Source organism: Antechinus flavipes, chromosome 1 (assembly GCF_016432865.1).
Source record: "Antechinus flavipes isolate AdamAnt ecotype Samford, QLD, Australia chromosome 1, AdamAnt_v2, whole genome shotgun sequence".
In the NCBI taxonomy this organism is placed as follows: domain Eukaryota; kingdom Metazoa; phylum Chordata; class Mammalia; order Dasyuromorphia; family Dasyuridae; genus Antechinus; species Antechinus flavipes.
Window position 1 is genome coordinate 671,032,773 of NC_067398.1, and position 21,757 is coordinate 671,054,529.

General features: G+C 36.5%; 1 protein-coding gene across 2 annotated transcripts in view; it reads left to right on the forward strand.

Annotated features, from left to right (window-relative positions):
• Nucleotides 1-21,496, forward strand: part of SGTA (small glutamine rich tetratricopeptide repeat co-chaperone alpha) — a 40,835-nt gene extending 19,339 nt beyond the window's left edge. The window contains exons 3-12 of one of the 2 annotated variants that reach the window (XM_051972216.1): nucleotides 2,423-2,526; nucleotides 2,733-2,820; nucleotides 5,432-5,531; nucleotides 8,328-8,432; nucleotides 10,818-10,956; nucleotides 11,871-11,936; nucleotides 12,260-12,297; nucleotides 12,631-12,723; nucleotides 17,199-17,324; nucleotides 19,996-21,496. In XM_051972216.1, the coding sequence (XP_051828176.1) occupies nucleotides 2,423-2,526; nucleotides 2,733-2,820; nucleotides 5,432-5,531; nucleotides 8,328-8,432; nucleotides 10,818-10,956; nucleotides 11,871-11,936; nucleotides 12,260-12,297; nucleotides 12,631-12,723; nucleotides 17,199-17,313 (848 nt within the window). In that variant the 3' untranslated portion in view covers nucleotides 17,314-17,324; nucleotides 19,996-21,496. The remainder of the gene's footprint in view (nucleotides 1-2,422; nucleotides 2,527-2,732; nucleotides 2,821-5,431; nucleotides 5,532-8,327; nucleotides 8,433-10,817; nucleotides 10,957-11,870; nucleotides 11,937-12,259; nucleotides 12,298-12,630; nucleotides 12,724-17,198; nucleotides 17,325-19,995) is intronic. The other variant, XM_051972217.1, reaches the window with a different exon arrangement.
• Nucleotides 21,497-21,757: the final 261 nt, after the last annotated feature.

Sequence of the window (21,757 nt, forward strand, 5' to 3'; positions counted from 1 at the left end):
CATTTTTTCTTTGTAATTCCAAATTGATAACCAGAATAGTTAGACAGTTTCTTAGCTGTTGTGTATCAGTGTACTTATCTTTCCTATAACTTCTTCCACAGTGTTTCCATCTTTTTTTTGCCAGCTTACATGGAGTGTGGTAAAGCTTCAGAATTATTTAAAATTCTTTTTCTCTTTTTGAAAACTGTTCATATAATTGGATCACTATGTATAAGGGTACAGTTCTTCATGTTAATTATTGTTTTGGTCTCTTATATGGTTTGATACTGGAATTTTGTCCGTGATACATGATGTGAATATTTTTCCCATTTTGTCCTTTTAGCATGTATATCTTTAAAAAAAAAAAAAAACCTACATATTTTATTTTTAATTATTTTAAAACAAATAAAAAAATAGAAAAGAAAAAGAAAATATAGTCATGTGCACAGCAGAACATAAGAAAGGATTCAAAATATGTAACAATAAATTTCCATTTCAAGAAAGCATATATAATAATAGGATATATTCAGAACTGTCCATCCTTGTTGTTTTATGGTTTTTTTTTTTTTTTTTTTGCTATGTACCTTTTGCTATTTTTTCTCTCTCCCTTTCCCCCACCACTTCTCCCAAACAAACTATAATTAAGCATGAATATATGTATATATGTGTATTTATATATACATATACCTATATAATATTTATATTTTAATTCATTTTATTCATGTAAAAGATTTAAATTTTTCTGTGGTCAAAAGTGTAAATTTTATCTTTATGATTCCTCTTGTTTATTAAAAAGTATTCTTCCCCAGCTGTAGTTGTGAAAAATTGTGAAAAAGTTCTGGGGGTAGGGGAAAACCTGGTTTTGTTCTCTTTAAGCTGTGTGTTTGTGTGTGCCTACGCGTGCTCCTTCCTTCAGTGTATACATACACACACACACACTTTTTAGCTTATTGCGATTATAGAACATAATATTGGTCCAAAGTTAATTTACCCCAAATTCTTTTGAGTTTTTCCAGCAGTTTCATAGAAAGGGAATCATCTTTCTAGTATTGTTATGTTCTTAGGTTTATCAAACATTTAATTGTTTTTGATTGTGTGTGTTTCTTGCTTATCTAGCCTGATTCAGACTATTTTTTTCTGAACTAGCAGCAAGTGATTTGGTGATTACTGCTTTATAATAATCTGAGGACTAGTAATAGGATATCTGCCTCCTTCATTTATATTTTCTTTAAGATTGCATGTCTTTTTTGCTCTTCCAGATGAATTTTACTCCTTACTACTAGTATTATATGAGTTACTGGTCTTTATTGATCTTTAATGATATTGTTTAGTGTCACCTGTTGCACAGGAAGTTGTACTTGGGCCCTTATCCTCACCATTTGTGTTTTAATCATTCACTGAGTCATCTCCTTAAATTCAGAGCCATATTAACATCAGTATAGCCAAAACCTACAGGTTAAAGGAGCATAGTCATGAAGGAAATTGTCAGTCTTTTTAAAGTCCTCTGGAATCATTGAACTTCTCAGACTGTCAGGGATATTGGGTGTTAGTGCTGATTCAGAAATATTTTGTTAATGTTAGAAAATCTCTCAAACATATTAAATTGTTCTAGCTATGCATAGATCCTCTGATATCCTTTCAGCATAAAGGATAGTTTTAAATCTCAACTTTTCTGGTGCTGTATAATAATGTTAATTTTATATTATGTAGAAAATTGGTTCTAAAGAAACTGACTTAATGGGAAGAATCCTGGGTTTATCAGATAATCTTGATTCAAAGCCTCACTTAATGGCTGTGCTACTTTCCTTCCTTTGTTGTTGTTTCCTTGTTAGATCCATTTGAGGGTAAAAGATCTGGCTGGATTTAATAGGGAAAAAATAATGTATTTTTCTCCTTTAAAGTAAGTGATAAAATAGGTGATGTTTAAAGTCCCTTCAGCTTTATATGTTCCTAAATAAAAGTCACAGCCTTGACTTTGAGGTGAAATCTGACTTTGTAATTGACTTGTTAAATGTATTACATCAACATTTATTTTGGAACTAGACAAAGTAGAAAGATACATTTTCTTATGTCAGATCATAAGTTGCCTAGGCCAAAGTAATTTTATCATAATATACTTCTGAATGTATTATGACTCTGATGATGTCAACAAAATCCATTCTTTGCTACTTACTACATTTAGGAGAATTTGTGATTCAGCAGACTTAGTGTCTTCTACTATTATGGGTTTTGGTGGAAGTGAGCTTCTGAAATAAATTAAGATCAAGGGAAGAAATATTTTTAATAAGCAGAATATAGCAGTGTTTTAAGAGTATGTACATACATGTTAAAAATAGGATTAATCCTTATTCTTAACCTTTTTTCCCTCTGGAAAATAAAAACTTCAAAATGACTCTTAATATATATTTTGAGGCTTAAAAAGAAGTAACCTTATTTCTTCCAGTTGCGATCCAGTGCCTGGAGACAGCTTTTGGGGTGACTGTTGATGACCGAGATCTAGCTGTATCAAAAACTCTGCCAGAAATATTTGAAGCTGCTACAGGAAAAGTAAGCATACTTTTTGAAATGAAAATCCAGTTTCATCATTTCATGATATTTTCGATTTGAGATTTGTTTCTTTCTTAGATCCATTTGGGGGTAAAAAATTTGGCTGGATTTAATAGGGAAAAATAAATTGAGTGGGGGAAAACAAAAATTTTTTTTATGTTAATATCCCTCCCTAAAATGATTTGTTTTTTCTTCTTGTAATATAGAAAGATATGTCCTACATCCGTAGGAATTCTCAACCCATCACCCTCTCTGATGAAGATACAGCTGAAGCTGAGAGACTGAAGACTGAAGGTAAAGAAAATAGACTGCAACTACTTTAGTAGTTCCCATTTTAGCCATGTATTCTGTATTCTCCAGGAAATAGAGGGACTCCAAGGAGTTGACAGGTGGTTTACCTGTGATGGCAAAAAACATAAAACTGTGTAGTAGGCACAAGAAAGCAGAAAGTGTTCTTCATCCCTATGCCAGATTATTCTTATTTATGCAGAGATTTGAGCATTCATTTGACCTGTAATTTTTTATGTAGAGAATAGTGTGTTGGTATAACTAGGGAAGATAAAAAGTTTAGGTCTGTGTCATTATTTTCACTGAGATTATAATCTGTTTTGGGAGAAAGAGGGAGATAAGAAATAAACAGATATGTGTTATAGTATCCTGCAGTTTAACTGCAATACAAAGTGTCTTGCTATATGGAATAATGAAGTCATGGAAAGTTTTTGAATTGAGCTTTAAAGGATAGGTTAGAATTTATGTAATGAAGATTTGGAGAGATGGTATTCTGGGGCAAAGAACAAGAAAAGGAAGGCCTAGAAATTGGAAAGCATGGTGTTCGAGTAGAGAGCAGTCCATATGGTGTGAAACTGTGTGTGTAAAAGAGAGCGCACACGTGTACCAGGGAGAGCTAGTTCTAGTGTTATTAAAAAAATTTTAAGTTTTATTGTTATTAAAAAAAACTAATAGGAGCAACATGATGTCATATTTATGAACATTATTCTGCCAAAAGAGAATGAAGGATAGATTAGAGTTGGCAAAACTGCTAAGACAGAGATTTGATAAAAGGAGTTGCTGAATGGTTGTGACAGGAAATATGAAGGAGGAAGAGGATAGGTTTTGAGATGTAGAGATCATGGAACTGACTGATTTTTGAGATGAGAGAAGAAAAAATCAAATATGGGAAACTGAATGATGGTATATGTTACGGATGGAAACAACAAAATCAGAATTAAGTTTTGGATAAAGGAAAAGAAATTTGGTTTTGGACAGTTCAGTTTGAGATGCTGGTAAAACATGGAAATAGATGACTTCCATACATGGTGCAAGTTTTGAGTCTTAAGTTTTGCAGAGAAGTTAGGACTTGGTATGTGTTAAGGAGTCTTCTGTATGGAAATTGCCACAGAAAAGAAAAATGAAGACATATCCTTGGGACACACCCACATTAAGAGATCATGTCCTATTTCTACTGAAAACCATTTAGTGGTTCCCTTTTGATTGTCCAGAAAAATAAAAAAAGAATCCTTGGACCACAAGGCCCACCTCAGTATGGTACTTCCTTGTCTTTACAGACTTATCACCTTTCCTTGTAATTTCACTTCAGCCAAACGGGATTAACTGTTCTTCTTGCACTTCCTGATCTTTCTTCTTTTTGTGGAATATGACTTATCCCCTCCCATCTTTGCCTATTTAAAATATCTAGCATTTAAGATTTAACTCAGATTCCACTTCTTCTCTGAAGAATCATCTAACTAACACTCTCTTACTCAAATCTTTTGTAGTACTTGGCTTGGCTCATGAGTTTTAAAAAAAGTTCAATTGTTTTTTCCTAATTAACAAACATTTATTTTCTTTCTCTTCTACTCTCTCCTACTCTCTCTTCCCCCAGTTGAACAACAGAAAAAAATAAAAATAAAAAAAGCTAAAACCCTTGTCGCAAATATGCATTCAGTGATTTGCCATTTCCTTCTCCAGCTGATTTTCCCACATCTCTAACATTTATTATTTCCTTTCTCTGATTAGTCATTCTGATGGGTATGAGGTAATACACTCAGTAGAGTTGTTTTAATTTGCATTTCTCTAAATTAATAGTGATTTAGAGCACTTATTATTTCATGTTATTATAGTTAGCTTTGTTTTTTTTTTTTTTTTTTGTCTAAAAACTGTCTGGTCATATCCTTTGACCTTTCATCAGTTGGGAAATGAATCTCTTGTACTGTAATCATTTGTAGATATGGTCTCTATCCCCTTGACCTTCACAATATAAGCACCATGAAAAGAAATATAACATAAAGTATACCATGTTTTATTAATAAGTGCCTGAATATAGCAGCTCAATGAAGGTATTTGAATTGAATTAAAAGAAGGGGTTGAAAAGTTCTCTCAGAAAGCTTGTAGAGAAGTTTCCTTGTTTATAATGTAATGATATGTTCCCATAAATCTAGTTGAAGAGATAGTAAAGATTCTAGTGGAAAATGGCACTTTACTAGAGACAACTCTAAGAAAAGCAAGATTTTCATATTAACAAAATTATCACAGATGACTTTAAACTGATGTGACTTTTTTTTTTGATTTTATGAAATATTTTATGTAACCATATCCTTTTTTTGTGTGTTTGGGGTCTGATCCCCTGTTAGAATGTCAGCTTCACGTGAATTGGGATGTGTCTTTTCTAACTCTTCCTCTTCTCCAGGTCTCTGTGTGCCATAAGGGTTGAATAAGTGAATTTAATTTAGAGATGCAGAGTAGCATTTGAAAACTTTTCACTAAAATATAATTCAACTAATGAAGAATAAAAATGTCATCTTAAAATAATGAATCTAATTAAAATTAAGAATAAAGATAACATCCAAAACATTCAGTTCATTGTATTCTATATATAATGTGTATATATTTTTTTTTTTGCTTTTAGGAAATGAACAAATGAAAATAGAAAATTTTGAAGCAGCAGTCTCTTTTTATGGAAAAGCAATTGAATTAAATCCAGCCAATGCTGTGTATTTTTGCAACAGGTACTGACTAGAATTGAGTCAGAAAGAAGCATGTGTTTTGCATTGTGGTTAAAACAATGATCTTGAAAGACCAGAAGTAATTATAACACTCTAAATTAAAAAATATTTTCACTCATCTCATTTGAATCTCATATCTCAGTGATGAGGTAAGTCATGTGAAGGTCATGTAAGACAGGTAAAGAAAATGAAAACTCTTCTGGAGGATAGTGTTTTGCCTTCCTATCTCCATCACATAACACAGAGCTTTGCAAGTGGAATTAAGTAATTTACTAAAGATCTCCCAACTAATTAGTTTCAGGACTAGGATTTGAACTTAGATCATAACATTAGAGATGAGAAAAACCTTAGAGGTGACCTTAGATTTTGGTCTACCCCCATCAGTTTACTGATGAAGAACCCCAAGGGCCAGGAACAGTAAAAATGCTTGGGCCAGGATCCCCAAGAAAGTTACATCAGACAGTAACTTTCGGCACTTACTGCTATCTTAAAACCATTTAAACATAAAGCTATTTAGGTTTATATATAACTTAGGTTATTCAGGATTGGGAAATAGACATAAGACAATTGCAAAATCTCAGGAAAATATATTTATGCTATCCTAGATAAAGAATTTTAATGGCACTTTTGACCCATAATCTATGTCTTCTTTGTATCACATCACTGTGATATATTATGCCGAGTATATGGAACTAGTCCCATAATTGTGTGGTTGGTTGATTTAGAATAACATAATAGTATCGGCTTAACTGAGTGTTTTAAGGAAGATGATAATAATTGTGTCATAGTTAATTATAGGGGTCTAGTAATAATCAAATTCTTAGTTTTTAGTGTTTTGGAGTGTTTGTGTATGTTCTGGCTTGCAATAAAAGGCAACTGCCTGGTGATTCTTGTGGGCCCCTTCTCAGAATCATGTTTTTAAATGAATAAGATAAAATACATAGAATTACAAAAGAAATCAATTCTTTGGAAAATACAGTTATATAAAGTATAAAAATAAGTAAATAATATAAAACCAAGTTCATGGACCCTTAAGGTAAGAGGATTCTATTCCAGAGGATAGAGCATAGCGTAGTAGCAGCAGTTTGGTAATTAGTGCTGTTACCAAATGCAGATAGCAATGACCAGTGGGACAAGCTTCAGAGCAGATGTGGCAGTTCCTGTCATTCAGTGCTCATGTCCCCACAAGGTCAGCTAATAGAGGTTCTAGAGATCCAGGCAGGGACTAACTCTTCATGCCCACTAAGGATACAAGGACAAGAAGGGGCCAGGAGTTTAACTGGGAGCTAGGGCACCCATGCTGATGGTTTATTCAACATGTTCAGGAAGCCGAGCCCAAGATTCAGAATATGGCTAGAGGCCCAGAACTATTAATAGCCCCAAGTCTAGAAGTTGGGTGCCATAGACTGCTGTGTGGCATGGAGGCTAGAGCTCTGAACACAGGGTCTTCTCCCTGATACTTAGAAGCTATGGGTGAAGCCTTTACCCTCTCTCAGCTTCCATTCCTTCATCTTTAAAATGATGATAATAATAGTATCTATCTCACTGGCGATTGTGAAAATAACATGAGGTAAAATGCAATCAAACTGAAGCACTGCACAGGTACCAGCTGTTACTGGTGGAGAAGGTTGGGCTTGCCCTTGTAGTGAGAGCCAAGCTTTGTACCTGACTGAGAAGCACAAAGAGAAACTCTACCTTTGTGTATCACAGAATTTCAGAAGTGGAAATTGCCTTAAAGAGCATTGACTGTAACCTGAGCAAGGCATCTTGAGGGAGGTGTGGGGAGCAGTGGGGAACGCTCTTCATCCAGGGCAGCCTGTTACTCTTTAGTAAATGTTTTCTTATACTTGACTTGGTACTGGTCTGTCCTCCTGCTCCTTGCTGTTTGGGATATCTCTAATTCTTCTTGTCTCATGTTTCTCTTTGGGGTTATAGCCTTAATAACTAATTATTCAAATTTACAATTGCTCTTTACAGTTTTGCAAAGCTTAGTCCTCACAGCAAGCCAGTGATGATAGTTTCAAGGTTATCCCCATTTCACAGCTGGCAAAATAGCCTCAGAGTAGTTACTTCATTGGCCAGTGTCAGATGGGTCTCCACTCTAGTCTTCTATGTCCTCTGATCTTTCCACTATACCCAGTGCTTTTCTAAAGTATAAGCTTTTTGAGAGCAAGGATCATCTCTTTTTAAATGGATCTGTTCATTGCCAGGTATGAGTACTTAGTTAAATGGATTTTTTTTTTTTAATGTGGCTAGAGAAGTACTAATGATTCAGAAATATTGAGATTGGCGCCCTAAGTTATGGAAATAATAGTAGTCACAATAACTGAATTTGATAAAGGACTTTAAGTTTTATAAAACACTTTGTATACATCATATCCCATGAGCCTTGTGAGATCTTATGAGAGAGGTGGGTATTACAGGTGGTATTCTCCCTATTTTTCAAAGTATCCTTGCAAAATGTAAGCATCTTGAGGATAGAAACTGTTTCTATTTTTACCTTTATTGCCCTAGCATCTAGCACAATGTCTGACTGATACTAGGTGCTTTATATAAATGCTTGTCGAATTAAATTTATTTGATGAAGAGTCTCAAAAAGATAAAGTGGCTTATGTAACCAATTATGTTAAGTGACCCAGTCTAGCTTTGATTATAAAGTCCTGGAACCCTGGTCATTTGCAGAAGTGAGTGGATATATATGGGTTGGTTTCATAGGTGACAGAGATTCCCCCTCCCCTACCCTTGGCTGTCAATCTACTTTGTCTAGAGTGTGAATTTTCTCCCTTGTGTCTTTCTCAGAGCTGCTGCCTACAGCAAACTTGGAAATTATGCGGGTGCCGTGAGAGACTGTGAAAGAGCCATTGGCATAGACCCCTACTACAGCAAAGCCTATGGCAGAATGGGGTAAGTATTACAAACATTCTTCTGTCAGAGGGAAAGTCTGTTTTTTCCCTGATTGTATTATAGTTATAAATAGCTTACCACTCCATGTGACTCTTCCATTCATTGTTGTACTACTCAGCTCTCTACATAGCTATACAAATATACAAATTTGCTATATGCAAATATAGCAAACTATTCCCAATTGGAAAGGACTCCTGAGATCATAAATGTGAGCCGCTCATTCTACAGGCAGAAAAACTGAAACCCATTGAGGTCTAATGACTCAAGATCATATAGTGACAGAGCCAAGTCTGACCCAGGACTCCTGGTTAGTTAATTGTACTACTTCCCAAGTAACTAACTTGATTATAGGATGAAAATCTACATCTTTTGAAAAGTGTTGTGTCAGAATTGCTTTTCAGGGCTTAAAACATGGCAATGATGATTTCCAATTTTCTGTTATATATATATTAGGGATTGGAAGGAAATGATCACATTATCTGCTTAACCTTGCCAGCAGAAATTGGAGTATGGTGATAGTAATCTCCCTTTGTGTCACTAAATATTGATGCATATTCATAGATTGTCCCCTACTTCCACGCTCCCTAATCCCATATTACGGAATAATAATTTGGTTTGGTCAAAGATAAAAGCATTATAAAAATAATGTACTGTTCTTTACACAGCAAGATGTCAGAATTTGTCATTAGTAGGACACAAATCTTCAGTGATAGTGAGTGCTGAATTTGCACTCAAGTAACTCAATTACATGGCTAGGTTCCCTTGTAATTAATGTTACTCATGTGAATGACTAAGGTTTGGGATTCTCTAGCAGTGGAACAAAATGAAACTAAATGACCAACAAAAACAAAGTATACAATTTAGGTTTTGTCAAAACCCTTTTCTATCCTTTTTAACATCCATATTTTTAGTTTAGTTTTGTCTTTTAAATTTAGAGTTCCAAATTCTCTTCTTCCTATAACCATTGAGAAGGCAAGCAGGTATATCAGTTATGCATGTGAAATCACATAAAACATAGTACCATATTAGTCATGTTGAAAGAACAAAGTAAAAAAATTATACTTTATATTCAGAGTTCATCAGTTCTCTCTATGTCTTTCACAGTTGGTCATCATTAAGTATTGCTGTTACTGTGTACAATATTCTCCCAGTTTTGCATAAGTTTTTAAAAACTGTCCTGCTCATCATTTCTTATTGCATAATAGTATTCCATCACAATCATATGCCACAATTTGTTTAGCCATGCTTCAGTTGATGTACATTCCCTCCATTTTTATCACTACTCTTTTCTAACTAATGCATTTCCTGAAAAGTGGCATCTGACTGGGTTAGGGTAGGTGGGTTCCTGTAGGGAGGTTGTCTCACCAATCAAGTTATCTTGTAAAACATCATCTTTGAAAAGGGTATCCAAATCTCTGTATATGTGGATACTGACAGGTAGAATTGTAACTCTTAGTGAGACAAAAAGCATCTCTATTACATGGGCTCTCTTCATCTCTGATCAAAAGAAAATGACATTTTGGAGGGGATGTAGGAAAATTGGGACATGCACTGTTGGCAGAGGTATGGACAGAGGAAATCATTCTGGAGAATAATTTGGAAATACGTTCAAAGGACTATTAAAAATATATACCTGTTGATCCAACAATACTGTATCCCAAAGAGATCCAGAAAAGAAGAAAAAGGACTTATTTATACAAAAATAGTGATATCAGCTCTTTTTGTGGTAACAAAGAATTTGAAATTGAGGGGGCTCTCCTCAATGAGGGAATGACTGACCAAATTGTAGTACATAATTGTGATGGAATAATATTGTTCTATAAGAAATGCTAAATAGCATGATTTCAGAAAAACCTGGAAGACTTACATAAATTGATACAGAGTGAAGGTGAGCAGAACCAGGGTACCCAGAAAACAGCAACATTATATGATGATTGTGAAGGACTTAGTCGCTATTCTCCACAATACAAAGATCCAAGTTGATTCCAAAGGAGTCATGATGAAAAATGCTATCTACATTCAGAGGAAGAACTGATGAAGTCTGAGGTCAAATAGAAGCATATATTTTTTTAAACTTTTTTTTGTCTTTTACAAAATGGGTAATATAAAAATATTTTACACGACTTTATATGTATAACCTATATGAAATTGTCTTAAAGAGTAGGATGAGAGAGAGGAGAAGAATTTGGAACTCAAAATTTAAAAAGAGAATGTTAAAATTATTTTTATGTGAAATTGGGTGAAAAAAAAAAACAAAAAAAGGATAATAGATGAATTGTGAGAAGCTGAAAACTAACCTCCTTGAGAATTTTGCTGGATGTAGGGAAAGGGGAGGAGCATATGGATCCTCTTATTAAAGCTATTTACTTCCTTCCCTCTGTCCAGCTTAGCACTTTCAAGTTTAAACAAGCACACAGAGGCTGTAGTCTACTATAAGAAGGCCCTGGAATTGGACCCAGAAAATGACACATACAAATCAAACCTCAAGATAGCTGAACAGAAAATGAAAGAAACACCCAGCCCTGTAAGTTGCTGAAGTTATTGTCTGTTTCTGTGTAATGTGGAGTCTAATGGGGTGTACTTTAGTATAGGAAAAGAAGACTATCTGGACTGAAAGTACTGGTGATTTAGTGAATGCAACTCACATCTCACAGGGTTTTGCTAATTTGAAAATATAAGTAACAACAACATTTTCCAGATGTGACCTGTAACTTTATCTGGTAGCCTTTAGAGGCAATTTGTTGCTCTGTTTTGTCCTGACTATTCCTTGAGCTTTTCACAGAATCATAAAATCTCCTAAGATGGAAGAAAAAGGCCTAACTTTGCCTAAAGCAAATTAGTACCATACCTAAGAAAAGACCTTGTTTTGTATACTCTCAGTGATAGAGAGAGTGCACATTAGTTGTCAGGGTATTACATTCCATTTTGAGAATTAAAATTATTAAAATTTATTTTGAATTGATTCCATTCATTGCACTTTAGTGTTAAGCAGAACAAGTCTGATTCCTCAGTCCTTATAATATTTGACAATGGAAAGTATCTCTCCCTTCCCTCTTCCCATCTGATATTATCTACTCCAGGCTAAATAGCCTTAGTTTCTCAGCAGCTCCCTATATAACAATATTTTAGGTTCTCTTGTTACTCTCCCCGATGATGCTCTAGGGTCCCTCTTAAAATGTGGTATCTAGACTGGAGTGAAATACATAAGATGGTTTCTCTTTTAAGTGGGATAATGACCTCCCTCATTCATAACTTTGAATAATTAGTCTAATATCAGATTACAGTGAGCTCTGTCAGGCTGTTTGTAGACTATAAAGCCATTAATAAAAGCTACCAACCTTTTTGTGATTAGTGGTGGTGGGGAAGTTCAGCGATATTTGTGTACTATTTACCTTTTGCCAAATGCCAACTAATAAAATCTGTTTCTGATCTTTATAGACAGGAGGCACTGGAGGCTTTGACCAACTAGCTGGCTTGCTGAATAATCCAGGCTTCATGAGTATGGTAATGATCCATTCCTCTTCCTGCTTGCTCCTTCCTTCAAAATATGTTTATCTAACCCATAAATTGGGGGGGGGGGCAGTGGTTAGAGTTTGCACATTTCAGTACTTTATATGTTGTAATCATAAAAACTCCTTATTGATATAATTGTAGTTGATTTAACTTGTGACAGGCACGTCTTGTTCTACCTTGGAGGGTGTGGTGTGTTTTGAACTTTTCTCATTATTTATTAAAATGTAAAATGCCATTGTTTAATCTAGAGATTTATAATGAATGCTCAAGATGGTTAGAGAATTTTCTAATCATCAAACTATTTTCTTTAATAGGCATCAAATCTCATGAATAATCCTCAAGTACAGCAACTGTAAGTAATACTCTCCCTTGTCTTTTCTTTTGAGTCTTTGATAATTGTTTAAAATCTTAAAGCTGGCTGTAATCTTGGGAAATGTGACAGTTCACAAGCAGTCTTATTATAGGAGAAGGTGGGAGAAATGGGCATATTGAAAAACTTGCTGAATCTACAGGGAGCCTGTCAAACTCCAGCAGGGAGCTGCTTGAACTAGGGAAAGCAAAGGATCCAAAAGGGATTAATCTTAATTCTTTACCAAGTCTCTTGTAACAGTCTGTCCTGCCAAGGACCTGGAATCAGAAGGACCAGAGTTGGCTCATTTGTGAGTAATAAATCCTCTCCTTGCAGCATGTCTGGGATGATATCAGGTGGCCACAATCCTTTGGGAGCTGCTGGAGCCAACCCTTCTTCTCCAAATGACCTCACCAGCCTCATCCAGGCGTAAGTTGATTTGCCTTTGTTAGGGGAGGAGGATGAAGCAGATCTCTTAAAAATGGAAAAAAGTCATCCTGGATCAAGTCCATCTGTAGAGCAGGAGAAGCAGAAGGAAAAGCAAACTCCCCCACCAGTAGTCAGCCTTGGACTTCAGCTGTGGCCTCCCAGATTCATGGAAGCCACTTAATCATGACAACCGTGGGGCCTGTTCTGAGAAGGGGGCTGTGGTAGCTCTATTACTCCTTACCATTTGGTGGAAGACAATTCTTTTCCTAAACAATTCTAAGTGGTGTATGTTGTAAAGAAAGGGGTTTGATTTTTGACACTCAAATGATCATGAACAAGCATCAGAATACCATTCTTATTTCTCCTGAACATGTTGGGTAGCTGGTATAGAGAGTGAATATGAGGGAACATTGCGTGACAGTTTTCCTGAGCACTTGTTGTATGAGAGACATTATGCTTGCAGTTAGTTGCCTTCTAAAGTCCTATTACTGTCCATCTGAGCTTTTATAGGAGATTCCCTGAAAATTCTTCCCACCTTCCTGGTAACATGCTACCAACCACTCTTTGAGCTCTGATGAGATCTCATCTCAGAATCCTTTAGTCGTTTCTTTTTGCAGATTTTTTGCAAAGTTTAGATTTTTTATTTAATCTGATGTTCAAGGTTCTCTCACAATGCACCCTTCTTTTTACATGCTACCAACTATAGCCAAATCTGACTGCTCCATCTTCTGTACAGGCTTGTGCATTTTTCATTTCAGTTGCTCACACTTAGCTATACCAAAAATGCACTCTTGCTTCTGCCCCTTGGATCCCTACATGTCCTTTGAAGCACACCTCAGATGCCACCTATAGGAAGTCTCCATGATTGTTCTTTCTCTCCCTCTCTCCCCACATTAGTGATAATCTTTTACCCTGGGATCTTATATAGATTGATGCTGTTACCTCTTCCATGCATCTATGTGTTAATTTGTTTCTTTATCTGTGACAAAACATCCTAAATTCCAAAATAGCAATAAAATTTCTTAAATGAATTTTAGGGATAGGGAAATATATTAAAATATTTATAATACAAATTAGAAGATGTAAAAGATTTTCCCTTGAGTTGACTTGTAAAAATTTTTGCCCTTGACTTTAAGGACCCTCTTTAACATACTCTACAAGGATAGTGTTTTCTCTCTATCTCTCTCTGTCTTTCTCTTTGTCTATCTGTCTTTGCTATTGTCTCTCTCTGCATCTGCCTCTCTCTACCTGTATCTCTGGATCAGTGAAATTTGGCATTCTGCCATACTGTGATTGTCTTAAACTCCAACAAAGTATATACTACTATCATATATAAATGTCCTGGCTCTGATACCTACCTTCTTTTCCCTACTTTGTTCCACTTCCTTTATATTCCAAGTGTATCTTCTCCAGGGAAATAAAAATTCATAAGAGAAAGCATTCATAAGAAAGAAAGAAATGACCAGAGTTGCATTAAGCTTATTAAAGAAATTTAAAGCATTATCTGTCAAATGGATTGCATAACTCTCAAACTTCCTAAAATTATTCTGATTAGCTAATTCTTTTCATCTCCCACGCCCCCGACTTATCCTAGTTTTCTCTTATGCCCTTGACAGTATTATTATTCCCATTCCATCATAAATGGCAGCCCCAGGGGCTCCTGCCAGTTTGGAATTGGCTTGGTCAGGTACTTTAAGCAAAGTTTGTCTGGTTGTCATCTCAGTCTCATGCTCAGGAAATAAGAAAGCCTTTTTAGTATTAGGTAACTTGTTTTCAAGTAACTAGCATGTTCATCATTATAAGTCTAGCACATGTGACACATAGTATTGCTACCATCTTTATCAGAGCATTAAAGGCATACAATGCTGTATGATGTCTAAGAAAGGAAAGTTATGATGGAGCAATTGGGAAAGGTGACAGCTGAGCTTGAGTTCTAGTTAGGATTTTAATGGAGATGGTGTGAAAAAAGACATAAATATGGGACAGATAGAAGGTGGTGAAGAGTCCATTTAGCTAGAAGTTAGAATACATGATTTTGGGGGTAGAATAGGACAAATCTAAAGAGATTGGTGTGTGTGGAGGGTTTTGAATACCAGTACTTAAATTGGAATCGGGGGTAATATGCAGAAAAGAAGTTATTGTAGTTTGGAATTCAATATTCTAGGCATGCTAATATAGTTTTTGAGGGAATAGAAGGGATTCAGCAACTCAGAGCTTTCATTTGAAAATGTTGGGACCCAGTGGTTACTTGGGAACTGTATTTCAGAATTGTAGATAGAGCAAAAGCAGAATACTGTGATATACTTCTTAGATTGTGGGAAGGTAGATTTCAAAAGAACCAGAAAAAGAGTAGATGGAGGTCCCATGGACTAAAATGCTACAGGAAAAATCAGCCCAGAAGGGATGGGAAGAGATCAACCATGCAAATCTGAAGAAACAAAGAGAAACCATTTCAATGAAGAGAAAAAGGGGGAAACTGTCTAGAGAACACTGGATGCACAGGGAACTCACCAACCAACATAGGTTTTTAAAAGCCATATATAGAGACCTCGTGCAAAGAGGATCAGCACCCATGAGCACCCAAATGCAGCGTGGTACTCATATTTGGTGTTTGTAATGCTAATGCTCTGAGCAAGCTAGAGCTCATGAGGAACACTGGGGGACATCAAGGGTGATTTCTTTTTGGGCTCAAAGGAGGGAAAGAACTGTTTGGCACTCAGGAGATGAGATAGATGGTAGTGACTGATAATGGAAAGAAGACAGGGCTACTCAACTCCTTATTTTTGCTTCTGTTTTTTCTGATAAGAGATTGATCTTTGCATGGAAAGGAATAGAACAAATATGGATAACGGGGAGTTGACACCCAAACATAAAAGTATCTAGCTGCCCTTCATAAGTGATGAATTCAAGTCACGTGGTCCAAATTGAGTTCATTCTGAAGAATTAAAAAAGCTGGTGATTGCCAACCTACTGTCCATGACCTTTGAAAAAGACACTACAGGATTGGATAAATACTGTCATAATTTTCAAAAAGAGGAAAAGAATGGCACCTGAAAATTGCAGGCCGATGAATTTACTTTGCTTCCTAGCAAATACCTTAGTAAAGACTTGGGTAATGAATACCTAGAGAAGGAAATGGTCAGATTCATCTTGACTTCAGTAGAAAGGGAAATGTAAATAGTTTATCTAGATTTTAGCAAAACATTTGAAATTATCTCTTTTGTGCTTCTGGAAAATATGGAGAGATATGTGCTTGACAATAGTATGCAAGATGAATTCAAAACTTGAATGATCAGATCCAATGAGACCCAGTAATGGCTGAATGTCACCTTAAATGGAGGTCTTCAAGGGAGTTTCCCTGGGACTGGCACTATTTACCACTTTTATTAGTGATTTAGGTATAAAGCATCGATAGCATATAATCCTCAGATTTTTAGTCTGAAGGGAGAACTAACACTTTGAATGACTAGAAATTCAGAAAGATCTTGACAGCCTAGAGCAAATTGAATAAGATGAACTTTAATAGGGATAAATGTAGTTATTCTTTTTGGTTTAAAATATCAAATTCAGAAGTACAAGATGGATCATGATTAGCATACAAAAAATCTGGGGGGTTTAGTATAATGCAAGCTTAACATGAGTAATTAGTGTGCTGATGGTGCCAAGAAAACTAACGTCATCTTAAGCTGCATGAAAAAGAGGCATAATAGCTGGGAAGGAAGAAGGAAGTGAGAGTCCTGTTCTCTGCTCTGGTCCACCCATTTCTGGAGTATTGCATTCAGTTATGGGCCCTTTATTTTAGGGAGGATGTTGGTAAACTGAACCTGTCCAAATGAAGCCAGCAGACAATAAAGGGCCTTGTGTTCAGGTCCTTGGAGGTTCCATTGAAGAACCTCAGCTGATTCTGCCTGGAGTAGGTGAGAGAAGATAATATGCTGAACATGGGAGCTATTTACAAATATTTGAATGTTGGTTCTACAAGAGGGATTGGCCTCAGAAGGCAGAACTGTGAGCTGCATAGAAGTTATAGAGGTGAATTTAAGCTTACTATTAGAAAAGATTTCTAAGAATTTGAGGCATTCTATGAACAGTGAGAGGACTTGGTTTCTTCCCTGCAGCTGAGTTCTTCAAGCAGACTCTTGATGGCCATATGGCAGAGACATTGCAGACCTTTGATTAGGTGGTCAGTGAGTTCCCTGCCAACTCTGTAATTCTGTGATTTTATATCGCATTTGGAAAGTAAAGAAGGCACCCAGAGTGAGCTCTAGGATTTTGCACATGGCTGACTGCGATGATCTTGCTAGTGTCAGAAACAGCAGAGTGATGATCAGACCCCTAGTTTGAGTCTCACAGCTTAGAAATCTAGCCTCCTACTCTTTTTGCCTTTTGGACCGTGAACTTTCTTATATTTTCATCTTCTTTTTTGGTTCAATTGTTTTTTATTCTGATTGCATGTTTCTGGTTTTGTTTTTCAGAGGCCAACAGTTTGCTCAGCAGATGCAGCAACAAAATCCAGAGTTGATAGAACAGCTCAGAAGCCAGATTAGAAGTCGGACCCCTAGTGCCAGCAATGATGACCAGCAGGAATGAACAGTGAAGGTGTAAGTTTGGGGCCTGCTGAGGTGACATAACATAGTGGTGGAGAGAGAACTCTTACCTGAATCAGAATAATTGTATTTGAGTCCCCATTTGGGTCCTAAATGAGCATCATTAGCAATTCATGGAATCTCAGAGTTTGGAAAGGGAATCTATGAGCTGGTTGTTTAATTCAGTCTTCCATCCAACAGAGGAAACCCTTCATTTTTAAATCTGTGACAAATAATTTCCATCCTCTTCCTGATTATGAGGCAGCCAATAACATTTTTGAATAACTCTTAATTGCTCTTCTTTATAATGGAGATACTTCACGTTTACTAATCATTAGTGATTTTTAAAATGGGCTGTTCTCCCAGTAGTTGTGGGGGTACATTATAAATGTTATCCCCTTTTTATCGAGGAGGAAAGGTTAGGTCCACACTCCCCTAATTAATAGTATTAGCAAACTTAACAAGCTTTAAGATTTATAAATACTCTTAAGGTTGACTTCTCATGGATTCTTATTAAGTCTTCATAACAAACCTGTGAACTATATAATATAAATATTTTGATCCACATTTTTCTGATAAAGAAACAAAATTATGAGGCAGTTTAGGTGGCTCTGTGGATGAGTCTCAGTTTCCTTATCTATAAATTCGAGATCATTATAGCATTCTTCTCCCAAGATTGTCTACAGGTTTAAATCAAATGACAACATAGTAAAGACCTTGCTAGTGAATATTATGAGTGACTTTGTTCTAGTCACATAGATATGGGATTAGAACTCAAGATTTCAAATACCAAGTCTGGTGCTCTGGTGGTACTGTACCATCTTGCCCTCTTAAGTGGCAAAAGAGGACACAGATTCTAGCCTTTATAGTCCATGTCTAGGATTCTTTCCTTTATAGCATGTGATCATCATTTATATGTCTCTGATAGTTGCAAAGTACGTTCCTCACAATTTCTAAATGAGAAAATTAGTACAAGTGTTATTATCTTCATGGGAAAACTGAGGTTCTGAGAAGGTAAGCCACTTGCCTCTTGTCCTATAACTAGTGGGATTTAGTTCTAGTCTGGATTTAGAACTAGGTGTCCTTATCAGCTCTCTTTCTGTTGTGCCACTCTTTTCATTTTCTGTTGTCTCCTTTTCCTGTTGTTTCTCTGCCATGGTTACTTAATTTTTTGTCCTCAAGTTTTTTCATATGTGAGACAGGCAATATACCCACAGAGCCACCTATCTCACAGACATGAATATTCCATCCAACCAGTATGCAACCACTCCACGAGTTATTTTTCTTGTTCCTTGTAGGCTCACTCTCTGGTGAAGAAGCTCTCTGAATAGCTATTGTTATCCTCAACAATAGAAATAGAGCTTGTCAACCTCTAATGGCAGAGCTTTCAAGAACCTAGACTCAGGTCTATATCAGAGAGACTTTAGAGAAGGGTCTTGATAAAGGGACTCCCAAGAAGAGTAATATAATATACATGACCAAGTTTTTTTTTTTTTTAATTAAGGAACCACATATATAAGCAAGATATTGCTATGTGGATTCAAATTAGTGCTTGCTTAGATTTGCTGGTGATTCTTCCTAATGTAGTTGCATCATTTCTTAAAAGATATGTAGTAAATTTTATTGATATTGTTTGTAATGGACATTTCAACACTATAGGATAATACCAAATCCTTCTCCTTGTTACCTATCCTTAAATTAAAGAAGGAAAAAAAAAATCTATACAAGTAAAGGATTTCGGAGTTAGACCTAAGGTTATTCTTGAGCAAACTGTAAGATCTAATATGATTCAATACTTGGCAGCTGAAAAAAGTTAGCTTAAATGCAAACTGAATTAGTTCAAAGCTTGTCTTTGAAACAAGGGAAATATGATAGCCCCTCTAAGCTTTTACCTTATCTAGAGTCTTGACATGATAATAGTGGCTTGAAGAAATTAAGAATTTAAAAGGAAGGCTTCCAAAGAGGAAGACTGTCACAAGGAAAGTGAATTAGACTTGTTTGATTGACTCTAGAAAGGACTAGGACAAATGGTAAAAGCTATAGGAAGACAGATTCCATATCAATATAAAGAATTTTTAAATAAAATCATATGTTATCAAGTTGTGAAATGGACTTTGGAGGTAATGAGCCTTGTATTTTTGGGGATGGTTATGAAAGGCAAGGTGACCCACTTTACTTTTCAAGCCCCAGGTTTCCTTATTTGTAAAATGGAGATAATGATACCCAAGAGACAATATGATGTGGTAGAATAAAATTGAACTTGATTGAGGAAACCTGGATTAGTTATGGCTTTATCTCTAAAATTGTGTTTCTTGGACAAGTGATTTCTCAGCCTCAGAATATGCTTTGCAAAACTGGAGTGTTCATATCTACCTTACAAGATTGTTGTTAGATTCAATTGATGTAATGGATCTAAAATTGATTTGTCAACCTTAAAGTGCTATATATTAGCTATTAGAGTGGAAAGTGGGTTCCTCTTCAAGTAAGGCTTCTATTAGGTGATCCCTGGGGTTCCTTTCTACTCTGAAGTTCTGTGATTTAGAATATGCTTTTACTTTGAGAGTCAGATGGTATTTCTCCTTCCTAGACCCATCCCAGTGCTTTGTACATAGTAGGCTCTTAATGATAACTTGTTGGAGGTGGTTAGATTGTTATGGTTTTCATTGGATTTATGTTCTTTTAACAGCAGCACCATTGAGAATTGAGTCCTTCGATGTACAGACTGGAAGCCATGTGTTCTGCCATTTCTCCAGTTGGAATATCCAAGAGAGAAAAAAGAAAAAAAATTATTGGACCTGCATGTTAAGACGGATTCTTATTTTCCTTTTCTTTCCCTCTCCTTCCCTCTGTCCCCCAGACTATATTTTTTTTTCCCGAAAAAGAGCCAGCAAGCTGTAAACACAAACCAGCATCCACCCTCTTTCTAGCTCTCAGAAAGTCAGTTACCGAAGTATTTTCTACAGTGGGGCCTGTGGGTGGTTCTCAGCCTCATCTACGAGATGTTTCAAGTTTTCTGTAAGAAGCCTTCACCATCTTGTGTTTATGGGCCACACACACTGGCTACCTGGGGCTTTTGAGGGTTGTGTTCATCTCCTCTTTATTTTTTTAAAGAGGAAAAAAGTATTTTCTTTCATGATTAGAAATCAGTTTCTAAACACAAACATGCTCTCAGGTTGCCGGGTATTCCCCAGTGCTCCTCCAGCTGAGTGTCCTGCTCTAATAATGCTCACTGCCATTTACAATCTGGGGCGTAAAGATGTCGTCAGTGTAGTTTGGATTATCTGTATGCATGGAAAAAGTTTCATTATGGATGTGTATAGAAGCTTTTGTTAACCTGAACCTTGTAGGGGGAGGGGGCAGTCTTATTGGGGTGCGTAAGACCAGTTTCTGTGACTTTCTTCAAATTGAGCATTTTGATAGGAATTTTTTTTTTCCTCAGATCCTTTTTGCCAGTGATCTCAAACATCTAGTCACAATCATGATTTGTACCTGGTGCCCACTTGTTTCTCATTCACCAGGTGGAGAGACTTGAGCTTCACCCATCAGTCTTATCACCCATTCATTGCCTATCTCACTGTCCCTTTACACACAGATGATAGCGGACACTTGGGTTTCTACTGGAGAGGAATATCTGCATGATTTCTCTCTTACTGTGGAAGTAGACTGGGACTGATAAGGGACAACAGAGCCAGCAACCTGCATGGTCAGCTGCTGGTCTCATGAAGGTGGCAAACAGTAGCATTTTATAGGAGCTTGCAGGGAGATGAGGCTGTAGTTGCCCACGTAGCAGTGGAATTAGCATCCATGCTCAACAGTAGTTTGGATACCTCATTAAATCCTGGAGGCCTCTACTCATCGTGAACAGATAGAGTTTGGCAAAGGTGTGAGAAGGGAAAAGAGAAGACAAGGAAGAAGAGAGCTTATGATCCAGGCAAGGTGACAGTGTCTCAGTCTTGTAACAGATAATTGAATGGAAGGCTCCATAGTTAGAAAGGGCACCTTATCCCCCTGTTACTTTCAGGGAGCCTCTTGGGGAGATAGATGAGCTTTGAATGTTCTAGATGACTAGCAGGAAACAAAATGATCACCTGTAATCCATCATCACCCACAATGTTTTTAACTCTTCAGTTTTAACTGTGTTGAAGAATGTAACGTGTGGGGAATAAATATACGTTGTGACCTTTTTATTTGTCCTCCCTTTAGTCCCTTTGTCGTCACTCCAAAGCGCCTTAGGAGATTTGTCAATCCGCAAGGCTGGGCTTCTATTTTGTTTGGTTTCCCCTGGGCAGAGCTGGCGACCTTTGTGTCTGTGACCCAATATTGCCTGGCAGAGAAAGGCAGGCCCCCTGTAGAATCAAAGCAATACCAAACGGAGAGCAGCCAAATAAAGAAGTCCAGAGAACATCCTGGGTTCTTGGGGGTGTCCTCGAGCACTCATAGAAAGAGAC